Source organism: Lissotriton helveticus, chromosome 6, assembly GCF_964261635.1.
Source record: "Lissotriton helveticus chromosome 6, aLisHel1.1, whole genome shotgun sequence".
NCBI lineage: Eukaryota > Metazoa > Chordata > Amphibia > Caudata > Salamandridae > Lissotriton > Lissotriton helveticus.
This window is the reverse complement of record NC_136067.1, coordinates 515,180,643-515,205,081: the sequence shown is the minus strand read 5'-3', so window position 1 is coordinate 515,205,081 and position 24,439 is coordinate 515,180,643. Positions and strand designations below refer to the sequence as shown.

The window sequence follows — 24,439 nt, the reverse complement described above, 5'->3', positions numbered from 1 at the left end:
AGAAAGCAAAATCAGTAGGCCACTGATGAGTTTTTGATTTCGCTACAAATAAGAAAACGTTAGAAATAGCTCACGATAAAACACATGATTTCGCTAGAAATAAGAAACGTTAAGAAATAAGTCCGTAATAAGAAACATGAAAATGGTGAGAGAAGCCAAGCTTGACATCACGGCAGCCACGAGGCAACCAGGCTTCGCCACCCCTCACTGCTCCAAACATGTCTGTCCCACCGCCTGCCACGCCCCAATAACGGTAACATGAGATAGATACAGATCAGCAGATACCTACCCCCTTTCTGGAAAACTCCCGAAGTGCAACAGGTTCGCGGCTACGCCCATCCGGAAGACGAGATCTTCGGCACGTGTAGGGCGGGTCCTGCTGCCAGCCGTCGGCCGGAGGTCGTCGAGTAAGGTGGGCCAAAAGAGGAGCCGAGGCCGACGGGATCCGGGCGTCCCCTCTTCTTTCTTCAATAATGGCTGCGACAACACGGGGGGGATGTCTTGCTCATGCCACCGACCCCCCCCTCGCATCTCCTGGTCCAGCCACGGCTTGGTAGAAGCTCCCCGCTCTGCCCTGAAGCGGCGCCTTGCAGGCCACCGGGGGGGGGGATGTCTTGCCTATGCCTCCGCCCCCCCCTCTCTCATCGCCTGGTCCGGCCATCATGAATATTAGCGCCGAGAGAAACGGCGTGGGTGCGCTGGGAGGGAGAGGCGGCGCGAACGAGCCTCTCCCACCTCCCCAGGTGGAGGCCCCCACCGGCACCCCCAACGCTCCACTCACCCGACGAGGGTTCGCCCACTCGTAAAATGGCGGTCGACCCTGCTGGAGCGGGCCCGGCGTGAAGAGATGGCCCGGTTGCTTGTTGATTAAGAAATGAGTCCCACCATCATAAGTGTTCTCCTCGACTTTGAAGAGTCTATAAGAGCCACGGGGGCCCCCGACCCCCGCGGACACCCCCGATGGGGAATGACTGCCATGATTGTCCGTGGAACGATGAAGATGTGGCCGCGAGACGTCGGCGCTCCCATGCTGACGCCAGCCTCAGTTTGAATGACTAAAATCCTGCAGATTACAGTTCGGATCAGTTCCGGTGAAAACCCAGTATGACCCGGTAGAAAAAATTGTTGCCTCCCTCCCCCTTTGACTGATGGTTCATACTGCCGATCCTTTCTGTTACCCTTTAACGGAACTTTTGGACTGCCGAAAGAGGCTCTGGGCCAACCACGAGTAGGTGGAGATTTTGACTATGCCTGGATCTGCCTGGCTGCACCCAAAATGGCGCTGGTACAAATGAAACTTTCAACTCCTTGTTGTACCCCGATTGCTCAACCTTGGTGTCATGAAATATGTATGCAGTTTTTAACCACAATGAATTGATATGGGATGGGTACTGATTATGTGTTCGGACAATGAATTGAAGTGAGATGGGTGCTGATTGAACATTCGGACAATGAATTGTTGTTGAGTTTTGGCGCACCATGATTATTGAAAGTTCGAATTTCAACACTTATGATACTCGCTCACACTGAAATTCCGATATGATTTTATTGCACTTGTCGCACTTTTTATTATGAAATCAACGACCACCGACTCCATTAGGTTTTCCACTAATAAGTATCCCCACATGTACAATTCTGGCCGGCCCACTGGGTTGTAGGCCCGTATTTATGCACCGACATTTTTATTAAAGATTTTTGGAAAAAGCAAACGTAGTTGTCACGCGTAAATTGGTAAGTTTCGAATAAATGACCACTATTTCCGATAAAACTAGATTACAGGTGAAATGGCTCAGCTCGACTAGTTAAGGGTTAAAAAGTATAGTACGCAGGAATATTGCAAATATGAACGGTCTAGGTTTTTGTTGTATGTGTTTTTGATTTTTGTGCAAGCCTAAAGCAACTGCTAAAGATCCTGGTATTTAGCCAATACTTTATATGCTACCTGTGTCAGGAGAGTTGTTTTAAGAATGCCCCTAAGTCGCCCCGAAGGAGTGCCACCTGACCCCCCTAGTACGAACGACAATGACACCGTACCGCTGTAGGTTATCACTTTTCCTCAAAGGAGAGCACGAGCTCGCCCCCCCCACGTTGCACCGACTGCCCTTTGTTCTGACCCACCCCCCTGCACACGATCCCTAATACCACACTTGGGCGACCTATGCTATCCACAGGCTTCCGATAATCATCTCTCCCTCACTAAACGGTCCACCTGGGCTCAAAACGCCAAGTTGGCAAGGACTGCATCCCGTGGAGATAGGCCGAGTATGTAGTAAGTAAAAGCCTTTTCGAGTTTATGCGCGCTGATGTGTTTTTAAAATGCTGCCCGCGCCCCCTTCTTTTCCCGTCTTTCTGCAGGTAACATCGGAAGAAAATGATGATCTATCGGACAAAGAGATGGGAAAAAGGGACTCGATTATGGTGCTTACACACTATGAGCGAACAATGACTATTTCTCTCCCTGAACTTAGCGCTTGGGAGGACAGCCTGAAGCGGAAACTACAAAATATGACTTCGCTTGGCACCCCGAATAATACAACCAAGAATGACATGCACTAATGAATAAATTCCTACGTTTAACTAAATAGGGAAAGATAAGGAATATTCCGAGGTGAGGTTTACCCGAGTACACTCCTCTTGGAGGACTAGGAATGTTGCCAGTTTTTAAAAATGTACTACCTCCTTTTCGCACCCTCATAGACATGAAAGTCAAAGCTGCCCTATTGTTCTCCCAACTGACACCCACTGTTGCCTCAGCCTGGAAATAAGTATGATTCGAAAATCCCACCGTGAGCATTAGCCCGACCAGGGTAATTCTTGACCAATTGCCAAAGGCGTAGGTGTGTACAACCAAAACCACCAGTGAAGGCAGCCGACGATATAAAGAGAAGAAAAGGGTAAAAAGAGCTTAGGATGCTAAGGATGCGCAGCATACAGGAAGAGATCATTTTTGGCCAATAACTGTTCTATGTTTTGTCTTGGATTTTTGTAAATAATACATGTACTGTCTCCCCCGCCTGAGTTTGTGTGTACGTAATGTATGGATCTACGTCGTCCCTCTGCCTGTGTTTCCGTATTACTTGACCCCTGCTGTTCTGTGTTGTGTGCGCACTGAATGGCCCATTATTGTACACGTTTCTCTCTCTCTCTGTCTCTCTCTCTCTCTCCCTCTCTCTCTCCATGTCATACGTGTACAGAATGGTCCATTTAGAGTGCGGTGCGGACTCTCTCTCTCTCTCTCTCTCTCTCTCTCTCTCTCTCTCTCTCTCTCTCTCTCTCTCTCTCTCAGTTCCCCCCCCATTCCCTCCTCCCTTGTATGGTAACGTTGTGCCCCACCGGCACACACCTAATTGGGTCTCTTCGAACACAAAGGTGTTCGGCAAAATTGACAGAAACTAAAACGATTGTAATTTACCATATTACTACCTCTCCTTTCTGCAAAACGATAGAACCCGAGTTGGTAATGAAAGAAAGGACAGGTAAGACGACTGATGTCCCCATATCTGGCCTTTTATAGGGGGACTATAATGTCAATGGTCTTCTGTTTTTCAGTTCGTTAGAAATGCAATCCCCAATGCCCAGATTGCCTCACCCCTCTGCACTTAAGTGCGGATGTCCAAAGCGTCCTCGCTTCTCCCGATTGACCCCAGCTCCCTGTCCAAAGCGTCCTCGCTTCCCCCGATTGACCCCAGCCCCCTGTCCAAAGCGTCCTCGCTTCTCCCGATTGACGCCAACTCCATATCAGCTATCCCCGAAGCGTAATTGATGACCTTGATTAACCGTCGCTCCCCAAGAAGAGCATGTTTAACCTCTGCCCACCTCTCATGATGATAACCCCCTGCTTGCAAGAGTTAGCCGACCCCGAAGGGAAATGTAATATTGTCAGTACTTGGGTTAAAAAGAAAAAGGGCGAGTCTCTACCTAAGGACTCGATTTCGAGTTTGATATAATACACTGTCGATAGGAGTCCGATTTCTCTCCACGTACGTCACGAATGAACGCCAAATAGGCTTACGAATTTAGTGGAAATGCCCTCCTACATACTCCATAAGTGATGACTTCTGACTGTGACCGATGAACTTATCCCCCACCTACTTAGGAGTGGGGACGGAATTGAGATGTATAAATGTCTTCTCCTGCCAGTTTTTCTAAAACTTGTTTTGTACCCATTCAAAGATACAATTACCGGAGGAGAGGAGCTGGACGTGACGCACAGCCTGGCCACAGATCATGAAGCACGTGTGACCGCGACCAAAGGTGGAGTCGCAGACAGTCAGGACGAGGCACCACTCTCAAACTCGGCAGATGAAGGAATGAGGGGCTGCCTTGAAGCCCTCGATTTGCTGACCCACTCGTGCCTGAAGTCCCCGTCCCTTTTGAGCCCGACTCATGGGCCTGCCTGCTCGTCGTCCTTTGCTCCTTTGGTCCCTTGGTGTGTTCAAAGATCTGATCCCACTCCGCCCTCTCTTCCCTTGATTATTCAACAACATCACCCTTTTCGCATAACTTTTGACTATAGAATAAGGTTTTGCCACGGAAGAAGAAAGACACGCAGGTGCCCAGCATGAGGCACCCCTAAGAAGATCAGTTAGGAAACAGGACTGTGATCTAACAGCAGAGGACTGATCGCACCCTGCAACGCGTAAGGATGAATCCGAGCTGGACCTATAGCTCCACCGCCGGTGCTCAACAGCGCCAACGAAAGAAGACGGACTCTGTTAAAAAGACATTGTGACGAAGACCCCCCCTTCCTGAACTTTCTACTCACCCCCCTTGACTAATTGCTTGTATCGAACTGAATTCCTCCCTCAACCATTTTGTATTGCTTTCTAAAACGTTTCATCGGTCACTCATGTATTTAGTTTTCCAAAAGTTTCTTATAGCACTGACAAGACCCGAAGGTATCAGAGTACTTTTACTGTATGTTGATGTCACCGGAGAGAAAGTCGGAACTTGATTCTATAATGTTTCGGAACATTTTCCTTGATTGACCCCGACTAAGTATTATGCCGATCTCTAGACTTGTATGAATAACCCAACAAATGTAAAATCATATGTACCGCATTCCGCCAATCGTATCGACTGTATAGAAATGAACTAGCTTATGTAAAAAAGCGGCGACTGTTGAAAATGGCAATGTATATGCACATAAGCGGCGTTCATTTGTGTTCACTGTACCCCTTGTTGTAAGCAGAACGGATATCGCTAACCACTGACTGTGTTATCCCGCCAGCATAGACCCATGCACACACGTACACGACAGCCATTTTAGGCACCATGGCCTCTCTGCCTGTTTGTTCCCGGCACCCCTCCCCGCGCGCACTGCTCATGCATCGGCCACAAGACCCTCTCCCTCTGCGTGACCCTGCTCTAGAAGTAACCCTCCTGCTTGACCCATACCCCCATTTCCTCCCAAGAACACCCTTCCCCTCAGCTGACGACCCCCCCCCCGGCTGCACTTGGCCTCTCGACCCGGTCCCAAGTCCTAAGACCAAGCCTCGTGGATGTACACCCCCCCTTTTCCTGCCCAGCATAACAAAACCGTGATACACCAGCCGAAATCCCCGATCTTATCGCCTGCCCAACCTTTGATCTGATCATCCCCTCCTGCCCTCGTGTCCTGTAGGAATGTCCGGCTGAGAGATCACAATCTCTTGTTACATTCAGGAGGGGAGGATGACATCTGAGCGACTGGTATGGGAATAGGCCTGAAGCTGGGATTCCAAGCATGTTTTTTCCTACTTCAAAGTGTCTTTATTGTAATAAGGAATGTTTGTGCATCATAAACATATGTATAAAAGACGAAGCCGGAGAGAAAGAGTGTGTGGTGGGAGGAGAGAGCACCTCCTGAAGACACTATGCGAGTGTCCGAAATGACAGGCTCTCCTCATGAGAAATAAAACTCTGTTCTTGTTTTCCTGCTCCCAGCGCCCGTCTCTTTATTTGGTAATTGTTCAAGATGGGAACTAAGAGGTGTCCTGCGCCAGCAGCCTGGGCATCAGGTGCGATATGGGCTGACTTTTCCACACAGCCACAAACTAAAATGTCATCCAAAGGAAAGAAAGTGAGATAATGGGTCATTTTATTTCTTTCTCGAAGGACCAAGACAATGTAATTTTGTTTTTCGAAGTAGCAACAAGAAAGAGTGGTCTAAATGTATTCTGCCTGATTTTGTTTTTTTATGAATGTCACTCAAATATTGTTTCTTCCTTCTTTTGTTGCCTCCTTGCACGGTTTAGAGGCATGTTTTAGATCTGATCTAATTATTTCATACAGTATTGAAAAACTAGGAGTATTAGTATTAAATTCATATTTGATCTTTTGCTGCCTCATACAAATCTTGCCCAATATGTACAACCACATTTACCCACAGACATAGAATGGTTAAAACCCCTTGATACATTATCTCCTTTTCTAACAAGTCATTATTGATAGTGGGTCACCTGCCAAATACCCCAGGCTTTAAACATTCAATGCAAGCAATAGTGACAGGTACTTGTGAAAAGAGTGTTGTCACCATGCAAATGGGATAGTGGTGAAAACATGACACAGGATTTTTCACATACCAGCAAAATTCATAGCTGCAGGGGGTCCCATTGCTATGTGTGATACGCTCAGCTAAATCTGGCTTCTTAGCCAACTGCACTTTACCGCTTTTGTTTTTGAGCCCATGGTTACAATGTCAAGAGTAAAATTTCAAGTCACAGAATACAATCTGATGTATGTTAAAAGGACAGGACTGGCTTGAAATGAGACATTTACCACATGGACACGTTATAGCTATGAATGTTGACACAATGGCAGCATCACCTTAATGTTTTCAGGCAAAGAGAGCATAACAGCAAAGGCTATCAAATTTGAACCATCAAGTTTATGGAGCCTTAGAATGTAGGACTGCAAACTAACAAGGCCTAGTTCAAAATGTTTACAATATTTCACAATTTACGATGCTGTTGGCAGGATTGATCACCCCTTCAATGCCATAATATTCAGTAAGGATTCAGTGAATGATCCCGCCTTTTTTTCCAGGAATTATTTATTAAAAGAATTGAATACAGCATTCTTTAAAAAAAATATATGTCCTAGTCTCGCAAATATGACAGGGTCCTGATAGAGTGTGAGAGGTAATGAGATCTGAGAGAGGGTAATGAGATGTCAGTGCGAGTGAGAGTGAAATACACAGACCTTCTATGCTTAAAATAGTCTAACATAAGTCCGTTGGACATGCTGTCCATGGGAAGACACTACATACCCTACATCACTTCTGCTTTAAATGAAATATGTGCTTTATAAGAATCACTGCAAAACAACAACATGTTTTGATAAACTGTACAAACACAAGTTTTGTCTATCTTGGGGGTTAGGCAGTTGCATAAATTCTCATAAGCAATGAATTCCAAAGGCTTGGAAAACCCTGTGAAAACACCACTGAAATCCACGAAAACACATCACTGAAAACAAGACAGTCTAGAAATTGTGTACTACAGTCCTCATGTCTGCATTAACACTGAATTGCAGGGTTTTGAAACACAGAAAGAGAAGATTTCTACTTTCTACTTGTATGATATCTTCCAATATAGCAGCCCAGCAAGGAACATGCTTGCTGTAGAGCACCAGGTACATATCTCAGTGTATTACACTATGAATGAGGAATGCGCTAAGATGTGCATCTGAAACCCCCATCTACCCAATTCATTTAAAAGCTCAGAATATGCAAAGGAGCCGATGCACAGTCACATGTTCCTATCTGCACATGTAGAAAATTGTGTTGATTTTCTAACACATTATTTTACAATCTGCATTTCTGTATGTTCCATTGTGCATATACATGAAGACATGCATGAGACTTGCATAAAAATGTAATAAATCGATAGACATTTAAATAAACGTGTTGCAAATTATCTGTTTTTAGGTCGAAGTATCAATGTAAAATCAGCCGGCCTGATTGGAAGACATGGACCACAGTCAAAGCAGCCATTCATGGTTGCCTTCTTCAGAGCAAGTGAGGTGCTGCTGCGCTCTGTGAGGGCAGCCAACACCAAAAGGAAAAACCATAACCGCAACAAAACTTCTAATCAACAACAATCCTCAAAGACGCCCAGTATCGGAGGTAAGACACATGCATAGGTTCAGTCCAATTATATGCGTTGACATTTGAAGTCAAATATGGTTTGTCATCATTGAAATAGGTGGTGTGCTCAATTTTTCAAAGAGTAAGTATGTGGCTTAAAGTTCTGCTCATAAGCCCGGTGCCTATGCTACTGAATGCCAGGGCTATCAAATACCAAGGCTTCGTAGTGGTGATTCAACCTCATGCCTTTTTCCTCCATCACCACACACTCCCTGCTCCTTTAACTCCCTATTGCTTCTTCTTCGTCATCCCTGGTTTTCCCTATGTTTGTTCCTCCTTTCTATCGTTCATGTTTTTCTCTATCTTGCTCTGGGTCAAAACCTGATTTCGAATAAGAAGTGCCGGTCCCCAAAGATTAGTGATCCACCTGAAACCACCAATTCAAAATAAGCACTGTCTGTACTACTGGTAGATAGAAAAACGTTCACTAGAAAGTGGAAGTATCACATTATCTAAACCAGGAATGCTCAAAGTATGGCCGGGGGTAGTTTCCACTCTCCTGATCTTCACATGAACCCCTATGCTGAACGGCAACACTGAAAAGCTGTCTACTTGACAGAGCAATAACAATAAAAAAACTGTTAAATGGCTAAAAACATTTTTATATGTTAACTAAAGTAAAAGAAACAAAGAAAATAAGGTGTCCTGTACCACTTACCTTTAGGAACAAGTTAATTTTAAAGACATTATGCAACAAATATGTAACAAGATGATGAACTCTATTCAGAATTCAAAAAAGTATATTTCATTAACCTGCAAAAGTGTTTCAACTTAGTACATTATGGTATATCACTCTATTTAGAGGCATTTATTAGAAATTATAGTTTTTAAGTAATGAACTTAGAAACATTCATCCCTCCTTCTCTGATATGTTGAATGAAGAAAAAGGAGGACAAGTGAAATAACACAATTGCGTAGGATCCCCCAATTTGTTCAAGTGGGGAAGTAGGGATTGACAATTCAACCACTAGCGGTGTATCTCTTTCCCATCTCATGTTTTACTTCAAAATTGAATGCATCATCTTTCATTCTTGGCTCATGAGGTTAGAGTATGGGTGGCAGGGAAAAGTCACATGAAGGCTTGGTTTGTTTTTGGGGATCCAAGAGTACTTCGAACTGAGCCTGAGTCAGGGCCTTGCCTCTGGCTTAAGCTTGGCTCAAGCTTTCAGTTGCTTGCCCACCTCTATCACATAATGGCAATTAAGTGGCTAAAGGCACATGAAGTATATGATTTTATTCACATAATAACTCCACAACTCACTGCCGATAACATTTATGTGGTTCCCTTCTTGAACACCACTCCAACACTCACTCTGCTGGTATTAATTCAGCACTTGGTCATGCCATGGACCATACATTTTGGCCCTTGGGAAAATGTTTTCAAGTACTGGCAAAAAACACCACAGACCAGCTCTTCTGAGCTTGCCTTATTTATATGGAGTGAATCCATGCAAATGAAAATGGAATTCTTTCACCGCCCATTTCGAAATTTAGTATTATGTTTTGTAGAAGTCGCCAAGAAAATCCCAGGAAAATGTGAACTCAGAGTTAGTTCAAAGGGACAGGGTTCACAGCAATAATTTCTCAAAAGCAAACGTTGTACTGATGATGATCTACAGAGACCTGTGCATACATATTCTTAGCACACATTTTTCCAGTTTTTTATGGTGCCGCCCTGGCCCAAGGGTCTTAGTGTACTTCACAACATAATTAGACATGGTTACACATTTCGTTTGGTGGCGTGGGGTTACAGAGGGAAGTTGAGTGAATTGCTCAGAATAGCATGATGTTGAGCTGAGACCAAAAGCTGAGACTGAGATTCAAATCTCAGCTCCCCATGTTCCAAAGTCATACACGTCTTGCCACTTATGGCAGTTCTGACTTACTACAACGTTTCTGAAGGCTGAAAGCACAAAGCAGACAGGAGACACAGTTGCCTCCTGCTGTGCAAATAACCCCCTATTCCGTGGCTTGAGAAGTGCATGAGAAGTGAAGGCCAGAAATATATTCCAACCCCTAAATTAGTTGGGATTGTAATTTCATGCATTGACTGGCACCGCCTCTTTATATATAGCCAAGTCTCTTGAGAGACATTGCATAACTGTGGGAGCAAAATGTTACCCCCAAATTTAGACACTCAAAAGTTACCTCATCAGTCTTCACACAGTTTACTGAATCAGAGACTGTGATTAACCTCAATTTAATGAGGCAAATAGCCCTGTGTTAAGGACCACTCTAAAGATTAAAGAAGCAGAATAAAACAATTAATTATTTAATGGGGTCCACTCGATTATCGAATTTTTAGATCAATGAAAAGTTAACATTTTTACTATAAATATTCAAAAATAGGGGTTATAGAGTCAATGCCATGGAAGGTCTCAAAGTAAAAGTTATACATTTATGTAAAAATCTGAAAATATTCCAAGTCCCAATGGGCAGCAAAATCATTAGAAAATTGGGCAACATCACGTGCAGAACAGGAAAGCTCAGAAAAAGCTCTAGCAGCTCACTCCCAAAATCAAGGGATCTTTTATAAATAACCCCTGCATATTAAATCAACATTTCTACATTTCATCATTGTGATATGAACATATATATAATTTCTTCAGCAAATCAGGTCACATATAAAATAAAAGTCATATTGCCTTAGCACGCAAGCAGTAACACAGTTATTAATATTTATTCAGCACCCTCTAAGCTAATATGATCTGGAGATATTCAAACAAAATATCAAACATTGACAATAAGACTTTCTTCAAGTGAATACTTAAAGTGTAGAAATGAAAGATGTAGTTGCAAGCAATAATTTTAGAGAGAGGATGTGGCATAATGGCTAGAGTGGCCGACTTTAAAGCTGGGTAACCGGGTTCGAGTCTCGGCCAAATCACTTAATATCTCCACGCATAAAAATGAAAGTGTCCACCTGTAATGCAACTGGTGCTCTTGTAAAGTGCTCTGATACCTTTGCATCGAGTTTGCGCACATGAAACAAAAAAAACAAAAATACATCTGCACCATGGAAAGTCAATCATGTGCAAAAGGGAAAAACAATACAGCAATGACAATAAACGAATATGACCCCAGTTTAACTGTGTGCTGCGGAGCCTGTGGGGACAAGATGTGCATGGGGGTGAGTAAGCACATGAGTGACAAAGATGGCATCTACGTCACACACAAATTTGACATAACACATTATTAAGAACACTTCTCTACATCATAAGATGCATATTAGACATTATTAATTATACGCAAAAAAATACATTTTTAAAACCCTTCCACCTATCAAAGCCGGAAGGTGAGCCAAAACCGCAAATGCAGTATTTACTCGTACTGTTTGGACATGCCTATGTCATGTGGTCCCTCTTTAGAATCGGACCTTTGGGTTATAAATAGCCAGCTACATATTTGTGAGAGTCATTTTCATGGCCAGTCATGGTTATGCGTATAATCACTTTGGTGGGTTTTTACAAATAGGTATTAATGCATTTTCCATAATTTGCGGTACATCTATTTAGACCTCAATTTTTGAATGTCAATGTGAAACCGGCAACTCATGCTAATGAAAGGGCCTCAAATTAAGGTATATTGTTAATGCACTCAAACTGAAGCCCTTAGCTGAGCATAACAAAGCTGAATTCCAAAGTGGCTGAGGTTCCTTTACCCCTGGGGCAGATTTGCTGCCTCTCTCCAGTCAAGTGGTTTAACTTTGGACTTTCTTGATTCACAAAATCCAACAGAAGGGCAGTGGAGGATGTTGCCATGAAGGGTTGTATGAATCCACGTACCTTTACTGGAAATTCTCTCAGAATCTGTTTTTAGCGCAGGAAAAGCTGCGAGCAGAACAAACTGCTTTTCTGACCAGCCAAGGCTGTGCTCTCCGTAGTGAAGCCTCAGAACCTCGTTGTGTACTCTGGAGGTGAACAAAAAAAGATTGAGTCTCCAATTTCTCAAATTGCTGGCAAAATTCTTCTTCAGGGCCTCCGGGCAGGTTTCAGGCACCAGTTGTCTCCCCAGCCAGGCCTTCTGCAAGATCCAGGCCTTCATGATCAGGGGGCAGGTGGGACTTCTTGGAGTCAGGATTCCTTCTGTTTTTATGTATTTTTGGCAGGTAACTGGAGGCCACCCAGTTGACATTTGGAGAATAGTTGAAGTCCCTGGCTGCCATTAGGAGTCAGAAGCCATTGAGTCTTCTTTCCTTTAAATATTATGCATGTCCTCTTTCTTCCAGGTGTTTGTTTCACAAGATCAGGAGTGGTTGGTTGTAAAGTGGCAGTCATATAATTTGCCCAAGTCAGTGAATGGGGAATTGCTTACACCCAGTCATGGTTAATTTATCACAGAATTCGAACCTCCTTTTCAGTAATTTCTATTTCAGTATGCTGCCAATCTTCCAAGAATCCCTCAAACAAACAGGTACCAGCATTCCTCCAACTGTTGGAACTCCAGCTCTTCTTCTTGTCACTTCCCTATTGTTATACAGTGTTTCCCCTCCCATGCTAGAACTGATTTTCACTCTAGGTGGAGTTTGAGAAAGAAAGTCTGGGATGGCATTGGGAATCAGTGGTTGCAGATCCTGGTAGACTGTTTGGCAATTTCATATCAAAAGAAGACCCCTGAAAGCTGGACTTTGTTCTCTCTCTCCCCAAATGGCTAAGTTTCCACTTGTCTGGATATGAAAAAAGGATTTTATTGATAACTAGACCTGTTCCTGTAAAATGAAGCTTTACCCACACAGTGAAAATAACTATTTTTAACTGAACAATATGAGGTTATACTGTCCCCAATATCAAGCAAGTGACATTTTTATACATTAAGCCCCCAGGTGTATGGGTGTACAACGCATACTTTAAGAGTGAATTAACAAATATATTAAACAAATGTTTTCTGCATGGCAAAGACACTTTGTCTTGCCACCTGACACTGCAGTACTTGTAATCTTAACTTCAGCCCATGTTTGACCTTTAATTTACATCGATTTGTGCAGCCTCTGTGTCAATATACAATGGCCTTAATTGAAAGTTAAATAACCCAATTGTGTGAAACCAATTTTACTGGTCCATTTTGCTGACAAAGCACCGTGCTGAATGGCAGTGCCACAATGCATGGATTCACAGGACCAGTAAAAATAGAACCCATGACAAGGTGACAAGATTATGGTGATGAAGCAGAAATGGCAGAGTCCTTATAAGCCCTTCATCAAGGGATGACATCAAGTGAGTCAATAAATAACTAAGTGAAGCCATTTTTAAGCCAATACATCCTTAAAGGCAATCTTGATTCTGCTGTTGGTGACTAGTCACTGGCGAGAAGACATCTGTATCCTGGATGGGTCATCTTGTCTCTGGGAGTCACATGACCTTGGTTGCTTTAATAGTGTATAGCACATGAAAAAATACTAAACAAACAGTACCAATAAATAACACAACACCCCTAAACAAACTGAATTAATAAACAAAATAAAATATTGTTTCTTGATAAATGTATGTAAGAAGATTCAAATCGCATGGATAGTGTCTTGTGGCTACTCTCATAGTGTAAATGAATTGCAGGCTTCCAAGATTCTTTTACAGAAAGCCTGGTGCACATGCATAAAAAGTCATAATACAAAGCCCATTTCCTTTACATCACTTTAGTAAACAGTTGTCACTGAAATAAGTATATGACATCATTTCTTTTTTTCTGAAAAGCTTAATTATTAACTTTTGTACTGATAAAATATTTTATTCTAATTTGTAAAAAGTCCAAAGCTGTGCATTGCCTAAGTAATGTTTAGACATCACATAAAGGAGTCAGTGCTGGACAGATCTGAAAAGAAATGGAAGATGTTATTACAATGCCTGATCCACATATTAAAATATAGATGTTTCTGCACCCTTAGATAATATTTATATTAGCTTTTATCAGAAATTAGTGTAAATAACATGCTAGTGTTGTCAGCTGTTCTTCACTATGGACTTGAATAAAAGGTCTGCTGTCATTTAAAGGAAGTTCGGTTGCACAGAATAATCTTAATTAGCTTGGACATTGCAAATTCAAAATTATGATGTTAGTGATGTTGATGTAAATTGGTATGAGGAACAAAGAAAAAATGAGGTAAAACAAATAAATAAAGGAACATGTCTAGATTATTTATAACGTTTTTGAAAGATTATGAAATAATGAAGTAGAAGAATGGGAGACTCTCTAATAGCTTAAAGCCAGAAAACATAGCATCTCTGTTTAATTAAATATAAATGAAGCGATAGAGCGATAGAGTTGCCATCTGAGAATTAATGAAGAAAGTAAAACAACCAGCTATAATATCAAGAAGAGAGTAGAAAACAAAACAAGATGAACATTTTCAAATCATTGGAATAAAGTATGTGATTGGTAATAGGAAGCACTTAAGTAATGTTTATTGGAAAGGAAAGTGGACCTAGATGCAACAGAGAGACTATGAGTAGGCGAACACCAACCCTTTCCAGGAGACTAAGTAGGCGGAATGTGATAGATAAAATAGATACTAGAATAGATCTAACCAAGATATCACTACAGATGAGTAAATGCTCCAAATCAGAGGGTGAACAACATAAACCTGGATTGAGGTAGGGAAGTTAATACTGGCATATGATATAGATACACATGTATATTTATTCATCATACTGATGGCATTTACCATTAATTGGGTGACTTATATCCTTGAGCGAACTCATACACTTTCCTTTTTTCGAAATCATGACAAAATTCATTGCTACAGCTGCTCAATAGTAAAATGACTGTCTGGGGACATATTGGAATTCAGGACTATCTGCATGGCCCTGTCCTATTAGACAGAGATATCAAAAAGAAAGATGCATCTATCACTGCCAGGTCTGCAGTGTGCTGGGGAAGCAGCATATGATACATTGTGAAACGCTATTTAACATTTTAACATAATGATGTTATAGATTTGTTTGTGCTAATACAAACCAGAGTTCCCAGTGTTCCTGTGCCTATCACAGCAGGGCCATCAAAGTCCTCTCTCTGGTCTGATATCATATTTAACGAACCCTTGCCTTAAAGACAGCTCTGATGGTGGCCTAACATTTCATTTTTCAGCAATATGTTCAAAGTTCGAATTCTGGAAAGTGGTTGATAATTGACTGAGAGCTCAACTATTATCTTGAGTTCAGTGGTCATGGATTTATGAAACCCAATAAATATTTACATATTTTTGTCACGATTTGCAAAGAAACAATCTATCAATTTTGTAGAATAACTGCAAATGCTCCCACCTTAAAAGTTTTAGTGTGATTCTAAAAGAATAACCCCATTCTCTCACTCAGTCACTCACCCCCTCACATTGTACTAGTAGCAATGTGTAGTATTTTCACATAGGCTCTTGTGCACTCCTTCCTGAAGCATTATACTGTGGATGTGATTACCATTGCTGATGCCAGGTTCAGCAAAACAGTCCAGAAATTGGTGCTTGTTATACTATATCTATAGGCACTGGAAATTTCAACCAATTCGTAATTTCAATTCCTAATATTCTTCAGTCAGTCTCCTTTAGAATAAAACAGTGACTGTGATAATATGAGTGGATGCAATATGACTATTAGCAGACGAGTTTGCTTACTACATTAAACATATATTTCAAGGCAAACGTTTGAGAATTGAGACAGCAGAGCAAGAGAGAGGCCACCTATAAGAGGGATATCTTTCATCAATGTAATGCTCTCGCCTTTTCTCTGTTGCACAGGTTGGAAAATTGGCATGTGCTTCATGTGTATGTTGGGTGGCTGTATTAAGGAGAGGGCATGCAGCTCAATCAGGAATTTTTATCAGGTATCAAGGTCAAAATAATTTTCTGTCTGAAGTTCAGTCAGTACACCACCTTCTCCACTCAATAGCAGAGAATTGATGGCTCATGCAAAACAAAGATGAGATAAGGTGAAGGAAAGGGGAAGTGAGCTTCAGCAGCTGTTGATTTATTCATACCCGTCCAGTCCCTGCCCTTACTCTTACTAATCCCAGCATCCTACAACCTGTCTCCTGTCTGTGTATCTGGGTTGTAGTGCTAAAGCTTTACCAGTGATCATGTTCCAGAGAGCAGCAGACTCCATCCGTCTATCTCCTTAGCCATAGGTAGGCATGGCACATTGTCCAATGCCACAGGATGTGACACCAATGGGCATGTCAGTATGTCTGCAACCTTGTAATGACTAGAGAACATGCAGCGATCTGGCTGTGCTTCGGTACCCAGTGGCAGCACTTCAAAGTCGTATGTTGCTACCAGGTCCGGACTGGCCATAGCGGGCACCGGGCAATCCCCCGGTGCACCGCACGGGTGGGGGCTGGTTTTTGGCCCCTGGGGGCCGTTTTTGTGACAGGGCCGTTAATGCAGCATAGCTGCAAAATCGGCCCTGTACCAAAATCAGCCGAAAACTGGGCCCGGCAAAGAGCTCCCCCCCCAGTGGGGAGGGGGGGCCGGCCAAGCACTTTGCCGGGGCCGGTTGTGGTTCCCAGTCCGGCCCTGGTTGCTACCTGCATTTTGTGGGTAAGATTGGGGCTTAAGAAGTTTTTTTCCTGTGTGGAAATATGTATGCATGAGTATATGTATGAGTGTGTGCGTGCGTACACATGTATGTGCTTGAATGCTGGAATGAATAAGTATGTCTGTTTAGTATTGTGAGTGTGGATATTGGCCATCCTTTAGATGATGGTGGCAATAATATACTGTGGCCAACCATGCTATTATCGAGGTCATCGCATATAGTTCCCCTCTTGGTGTTCACCATTAGCAAAACTGCATCCTTAGCCAAATCTGGCATAACTATGGCCTTGGTGCATTATGTCCACCTAAAATTGATGACATTAGATGAGTGTGCCAGCCTTTGGTGTATTAGTAGTCACCACTGGCATAATGATGTCTGTGTCGTGTTTACCCCAAGTGTAATTGTGAACCTGGTCTATTGTGTCCCCTTGTCTTCCCTGAAAGTAAGGAGGTCAGGTCTCTCATAGCAATCCTGTCTATCAAGGTGGCTTCAAACATTTAGTCTATATTTGTATGACTTGGTTGTATCCAGTAAGAGCTTCTTTAGTAATGGACTCACAATCTCTGTTTTACATTTTGGAAGGAATAAATCCTATTTTACAAGAAGTATTTTATTATCATTATGAGACCCAGCGATATCAATGTAGATATGGTTCTCAGAATTGAACCAGGGTAGTAGTCTATGGCGACCCTGACTTCACACAGGCCATTGAAGGAGCTACTACCTCTCCAGTAAGATGGAAAATGATTGGAGAATGGTTTTAAAAATTAAGCTCAAGGATTTGCTATCCTTTAGGCTTCTGTTATGTGACAAGGGTGTTTTGCTGCTTTAATATTGTGGCTGGCTTTGTCCAGTTTAATGATTGAAAAATCAATGTCCCACACGCAGATCCTTAGATGTACTGGCAGAGACAATGAACAGGCATGTGTAATTCTTTAATCACAGAAAAAAAGTTATTTATATTTATTCAGACTGGCTCCGAACTTTAAATTATACTTATCAAGGTTTAGTAGCTTCCGTTTTTTTGACTGACTTGTATAAAGTAAGTGCAAGGGATATGTACAATCCCTACAACAAATGCATTGTTGGCGTGTTTTTCCTTTTTCTTCCCTTACAGTTTACTATAACTATGAATGTTTTTGTGGTCCTGTCAACAACTCCAATGCCTTTTGTCAAAGGGGTAGTGAATCAGGAACATCTTCCAGCCGGTTGCAACATGGCAATAACAATTGGTGTGAATTACTTCTTGTAGAGAACTTAGATTTATTTTATAAAATAAAATTTACTGTGTTTTTGTTACCTTCTCATCCCCCTCCGCTCTGATATGCAGTATGATTCCCCGCTGAAAATATAGTTACGTGTGCCCAATCGCCTAAACTGGTGAAAATATCACTGAATGTTCTAACGAGGGCTGTGGTAGGATTTTAACTAGTGTTCTACTGTTTATGATGCTAATCTGAATACTCAGCTGCAAGAGTAGACGAAGTAACTAGTTGGGAGAGACCTAAGGATTCCATCAATATAAGGCAATCTTTTTTTTTTAAGTTTGAAGTTTATTAAGGAATAAGAATAGCAAAGCGGTACAGGAAGAAACAATCATAAGTTATAAAAACACAACTTTTTCTCTTACAATACAGTGGAATTAGTCATGAAAAATAACGTAAAGAGTACAATATATATTGAAGAGATGCAAGAATATGGAGGAGAAGGGAAAATCATTAGAAGTAAAAATCATAGAAATAACAATAAGAAAAACATAATGTGCATCGATAAATTCATATATAGTAAGACTAAACATTCATGGTGGTTTTTGAACTTCGACATTGCGCACTGTAGAGCTGGGGGGTGGTCTGGAGATCTGGGATAGGTATTCGGTAAGGGGGAGCCATAGTAGGTCACGTTGAATTGCTAGGGAAATAGGGGATACAAAATTTGTGTCTAGACGATGATTAAAACACACTGCGTTCCACCATGCAGTGAAAGAAACATCATTAGCCTGTTTCCAATGCGTTGTAATATGATGAAAGGCTATGGCAATCAGGAGGTCCAGTAGTTTGAGTTTAAAGTGAGAGCCAGGAAGATCAGGGGAAAGGGAACCTAGAAAAATCTGAAGTATGGAAAAGGGATGAGTGATATTGAAAAGTTTTTGGAATTGAGACCAAACTAAATGCCAGAAATGGAGAATGGGAGGGCATTCAAAGAGCATGTGTTTCAAATCAGCTATAGGACAAGAACATGACCAACAGGTGGAGGGAGTGTCTGATGAGAAAGATGACAAAATAGAGGGAGTGTATAATGTACGATTGTAAATAAAAAATAAGGTTTGGGTAGTATTAGCAGCTCTAGATGTTTTGTGAATTTTAGACCAAATCTTATCCCAAAAAATAGGGAGCCATTCTTGAGACAAGTCTTCTTCCCAAGCCAGCTCAACCTTAGATTTAGAGCGTTCAGTCGACGATTGTAGAGTGTTATATAGAAAAGAAGCAGAGGGAGATTGGTCAAGGGCATTAGAGATGGAAAGATGAGGTATAGGAATAGAATTGGTAGAGGGAAGATCGGAGAGATATTGGAGAAGGGAAGGAATCAGCGATAAATATTGTTTACGAGAAGAGGAAGGTAGCGAAAATCGTTCTCGAAGAAGGTGAAAGGGGAGAGGATCAGCATCAGAAAGAAGTTGAGAAACCCATTTTAAACCACGAGAGTGCCAAGATTTCCAATAGAGAGAGCGATTGCGAATTTGAAGATGTTTGTTATGCCAAATAGGTTGAGTGTGAAGAGAAGAAGTAGAAGGATAAGAAGATAATAAGTAGGGCTGAAGAAGGGAGCGAGTGCGAGAAATTATAGGGGACCGAAGAGAGGAGACATTAGAGGAAAAGGAAAGAACTTCACTGAAGTCATAGGGATGGAGGAAGGATGATTCTAGCGTAAGCCATAGTGGAGGATAATACGGAAGATCTGAAGTGATCCAGCGTAGAGCTTGTTTTAAAGAAAAGGCATTATGAAATGCTTTAAAATTGGGGAATTTGACCCCGCCTATAGATTTGTCTCTCTTCAAAACAGAAAGAGCTATGCGAGATCTTTTTCCTTTCCATAAAAATTTCAGCAAAATAGAATCTATGGACTTGAAGTAATGATTTGGGATATGAATAGGTGTCATAGAAATGGTGTATAAAACCAAAGGCGCCAGCATCATTTTTATGGAGTCCAATCGTCCCCACCAAGAAAGAAAGAGAGGATTCCAACGTGTGGTAGAAGTGGTGATCTTAGTAGAAAGAGAATCAAAGTTAAATTTGAGGGTATCCGAAAGGCGAGGGGCGAACCAGACACCCAAATATTTAATCTTAGAAGGTTGCCAGGAGAAACCAGAGGTGTCAAATAGATGTTTGAGGCATAATGGGTTCAGGGGGAGTATTTCACATTTGTCCGTATTTAGTTTATATCCAGATACGATAGAGAAAGCAGATACTTGATTGAGGAAGGAAGGTAGAGTTGTTTGAGGGTCGGAGCAGTAAAATAAAATATCATCCGCGTAGACCGATAACTTAATCTGTTGTTGGGGGCCAAATTGAAAACCAGAAATGTGCTCATCTCGTCTAATTTTAGTTAAGAAGGGCTCTAAAGCTAGGATAAATAAAAGAGGAGATAGAGGGCATCCTTGACGGACTCCTCTTCGAAGAGGAAAATAATCAGAAGTGATACCGTTGGCAAAGATGGAGGCATGGGGGCTGGAATAAAGTAAAGAAATGAGAGAAATGAATTTAGGTGGAAAGCCAAACCAACGAAGAGCTTGAAACATAAAATCCCATCCTATTCTATCAAAGGCCTTTTCGGCATCGAGAGAAATGGCAGCTAGAGGAGATGGAAGAGAGGACGCTTTACTTAAAATGTTAAAGAAAACACGAGAATTATCGGACGACAAGCGACCTTTAACGAAACCGGATTGTTCCGGGCCGATAAGTTCTGGTAGTAGAGGATCGAGTCTAAGGGCTATAATTTTGGCGAAAATTTTATAATCAGTGTTTACCAGAGAGATTGGGCGATAATTTTTACATAATGTATGATCTTTATCAGGCTTGGGTATGAGACAAATTAACGCTTCCTGAAAAGATCCCTGAGACGATCCAGAGTGGACAAAGGACTGAAATAATAGTAAAAGCTTAGGGAGGAGAAGGGAGGAGAAGTGATTGTAAAACTCAATAGTAAAACCGTCTGGTCCTGGGGCTTTGCCTTTACGGAGGATGGAAACCGCATGTGAGATTTCAGAGGGGGAAATGTCCAGATCCAAGGATTGAAAATCTACATGAGAAGATTGAGGGGAGGGGATATCTTGGAAATATGATAAAAGGTCATCAGGATCAGGGCTAGACTCAGGAGTGTATAAATTTCGGTAAAATGAGACAAACTGAGCTAATATATCTTTGTCTTTGAACAGAGAAACACCGGCTGAATCCAGCAAGGACTCAATCTTTGTTCTTTCTTTGCGTATTTTTAGGTAGTTAGCTAGAAGTTTGCCCATTTTGTTTTGACCTCCATAATAGCGGGAGTTACATTTAAGAAGAGAGTTGGAAGCTGCGTTAGTAGTAAACCTATTAAATTCAATTTTGGCAGAGATGAGTTCACGAAGTGAAGATTCAGAGGTAGATTTATAATATGTATATTCTAGTTTCTTTATTGTATCCAAAATTTGAGTTGACTTGAGAATCGACTGTTTTTTCTTTTGAGAGACAAAATTAATGATAAATCCTCTAGCGGCTGCTTTGAAAGAGTCCCAAACATTGACAAAGGAAGATTCAGGAAGGTGATTTAGTGTAAAAAATTCAGAGGCAAACTCTATAAATTTAGTGGTGAAAATAGGGTCCAAAAGTAGAGAATTATTGAATCTCCAACGTCCCGAATTAGGGGAGAAGGGAATAAGGTCAATATCAACAAAAACGGGGGCATGGTCTGAAATTAGAATGGAACCTATTTCTGAATGAGTGACTAGTTGTGCTAGGGATTTACTGAGAAACAAATAATCTATACGAGATTGAGAATGATGGGTGGGGGAATAAAACGTGTATTCTTTAAGGTCAGGGTTACATAATCTCCAAATGTCAACTAGAGCATAGTTTTGAATCGAGGTACTAAATTGGGAATGCATCTTGGAAGGGATAAATTTAACTTTGGAATTTCTATCAAGGAAAGGGTCTAGGACTTGGTTGCAATCACCACCGAAAATAACATATTGTTCATTAAGAGTAACTAATTTATCAGAAATAGCAGGCCAAAACAAATTATCAACACCTGTAGGAGCGTAAACATTAAAGATAACAATAGGTATTTTATCAATAAGGAGCTTAGTAATAACCCAACGGCCACTATCATCATTTTCTTGAGTTACAACAGAAACATTTAACTTCTTATGACATAAAATAACAGTACCATTTTTCTTACCTAAAGCAGGAGAGTGGAAAACATGTCCTACCCAGCATCTTTTAAGTTTAGTAGCTTCTGCATCAGAAAGGTGGGATTCTTGTATTAGAGCTACATCGGCCTTGAGCCGAGCCAAGTGGGTGAGGACGCGCTGACGCTTAATGGGGTTATTTAACCCTTTAACATTCCAAGTAACTACTCGAAATTTATAAGATTAGTAAAATGATATGAGGTAAGATATAGTAAGAGATAAGCGAAAATGTGAAGTAAGGTAGAGTAAAAATGCGAAAAATATGAGATATAAGAGAAAAAGAGCAAGAGAGAATATAGATGATAAAGTAAAGGAATAAAAGAGAAAGAATAAGAATTGAGTACGGAAAGGGAAGAAAGAAGCGATAGAAAAGAGATAGCGATGAGGACAGAGAGAAGCAACATCGTAACTAACAACGAATAAATCAAGAGAGTTGAGGGATGACGACGCCAGAAGAGGACGACATCAACAACGGAAACTCACATCGTCGAACACCGTAGGAACCAGCGAAGGAACAAATGAATGGAAGCACGGATACACCGGGATGGAGAGACATAAGGTTGGGATCTGTGGAGAGATAAAAATTGGAAAGAACATTAGGCGTACATATGAAGAATAAAAGAAGAAGAGTATCAGAGAAATGGAACAACGAGGGTAGGATGTTGAAATATAGGAGGTATTCAGTAAAATACAAACATTAGAAACAAGAGACGACAAGGGACTGTGAGGGAGACAAGTCTAGAGAGCAAGATAAAACAAAGATGGTTAAACAGGTCTTGCAGTGTCCATGTTAACAGTTTCATGACGACGAAGAAATTCCTCCAGGACGAGTGGATCTTCGAAAGTGGTTGTTCTGTCCTTGTAGGTCACCTTGAAGAGGCATGGATGAAGCAGTCCATAACGAGCGCCAAGATCTCTCAAACGCGGTCTTAAATCAAGGAATTGCTTTCGACGATCAGCTGTGACTTTAGCAACGTCCTGAGAAAGGTATAGCCTGCGGCCCTCCCACATAATTTGTTTTTTAGTCTTTGCTGCTGATAATACTTGGAGAAGATCTGTGTATTGGAGGAACAGCATGATGACTCCTCTGGGCTTGGTGGAGACTTTAGGGCCAAGACGGTGCGCACGTTGAATATTAAGAGAGGTGGAAGAAGGAAGGTCCAAAATTTTTGGCAAAAATGTTTGGAAGAAAGCTGTCGGATCGGATCCTTCTGTAAGTTCCGGAAGATTATAAAGGCGAAGGTTATTCCTTCTGTTACGATTTTCCAACTCTTCCGACTGTCGTTTCAAGAGAGAAATATCCTTTTCCAAGAGTGTAATTTTTGCACAGGAGGATTGAAGAGAGTCTGTAGATTGTTCCACCAGTAAAACCCTTGATTCCAGAGTAGACCATTTGTCGTGAAGGAATTGTAAAGTTTTAGTCGTTTCAGCCATGAAGGGTTTGAGTGCACGAAGCTCCTCCAGAATAAGATCCATCGACGCAGAATGCGCCGAAGAATCTGGAGATGGAGGGTCTTTTTTCAGACGTTTGATTGAAGCAGGTGGAAGAGGCTTATTAGGTGTAGTCGATTTAGGGATTGCGCCATGAGCTGTGGACGTTTTGACAGGAACAGAATCATCCATGACGTGAGACGCAGAGTCAGAGTCTGAGGAAAGCTGTGGTGTAGCTTTGGGGGTTGTAAGCTTGAGTTGTCGAGGCTTCCCCATAAATAACGGGAAAAAAAAAAGTGTATTAAGACCACAACTTGTGTAGGAGTGCAGAGAATAAGCACAATGTCCGTCCACAAAATTTTATACTGCCTTTTCAAAGAAATCAGGAAGATTATATAGGAAAAAATATCACCTCATGTCAAGGAAAGCGCATATTGAAGCGGTGACGTAACTGCAGAGTTAATGTAGAGCAATGTGACAGAATATTGTAGAAAGGATGTTCACATACATGAGGAACTAGCGTTCAGTCATGAGATAAGAAAATACCTCATCGTTTTCTGTCACAGAGCTATTAAATACACTTTACAAATGAGGTGGTAAAGTGGTGAAGAGGAGGTAAGAAGAGCAAGAGTCCAGTGTTTGTAACATCCGCGTTGCATATGTGGCATTGAAAAAGCGGCGTTCTGAAGAAAGGAGCGTTGCGCACCTAGACTGGCGAAAATGGCGGCCGCTAACGAGTGAAGCGCGTCACAGATGTTATAATCTGACACCGCCGGATGCGAGGAGAGCAGATTAGTTCCCCCTGCTCACCTCATGTTCCGGCGGCGGATTCCAGCGACAGCGCTCGCATTTGGTCAGGAAACGCGGAGAAAATCGCCGGGTCCGGTGGACGGCTGACGGAGCTCCGAGATCAGTCCGCCA

General features: G+C 41.9%; 1 protein-coding gene across 1 annotated transcript in view; it reads left to right on the top strand.

Annotated features, from left to right (window-relative positions):
- BMP5 (bone morphogenetic protein 5) overlaps positions 1-24,439 on the top strand; it is a 788,226-nt gene that overhangs the window by 672,146 nt on the left and 91,641 nt on the right. The window contains exon 4 of the mRNA XM_078647972.1: positions 7,910-8,107. Within this exon, the coding sequence (XP_078504098.1) occupies positions 7,910-8,107 (198 nt within the window). The remainder of the gene's footprint in view (positions 1-7,909; positions 8,108-24,439) is intronic.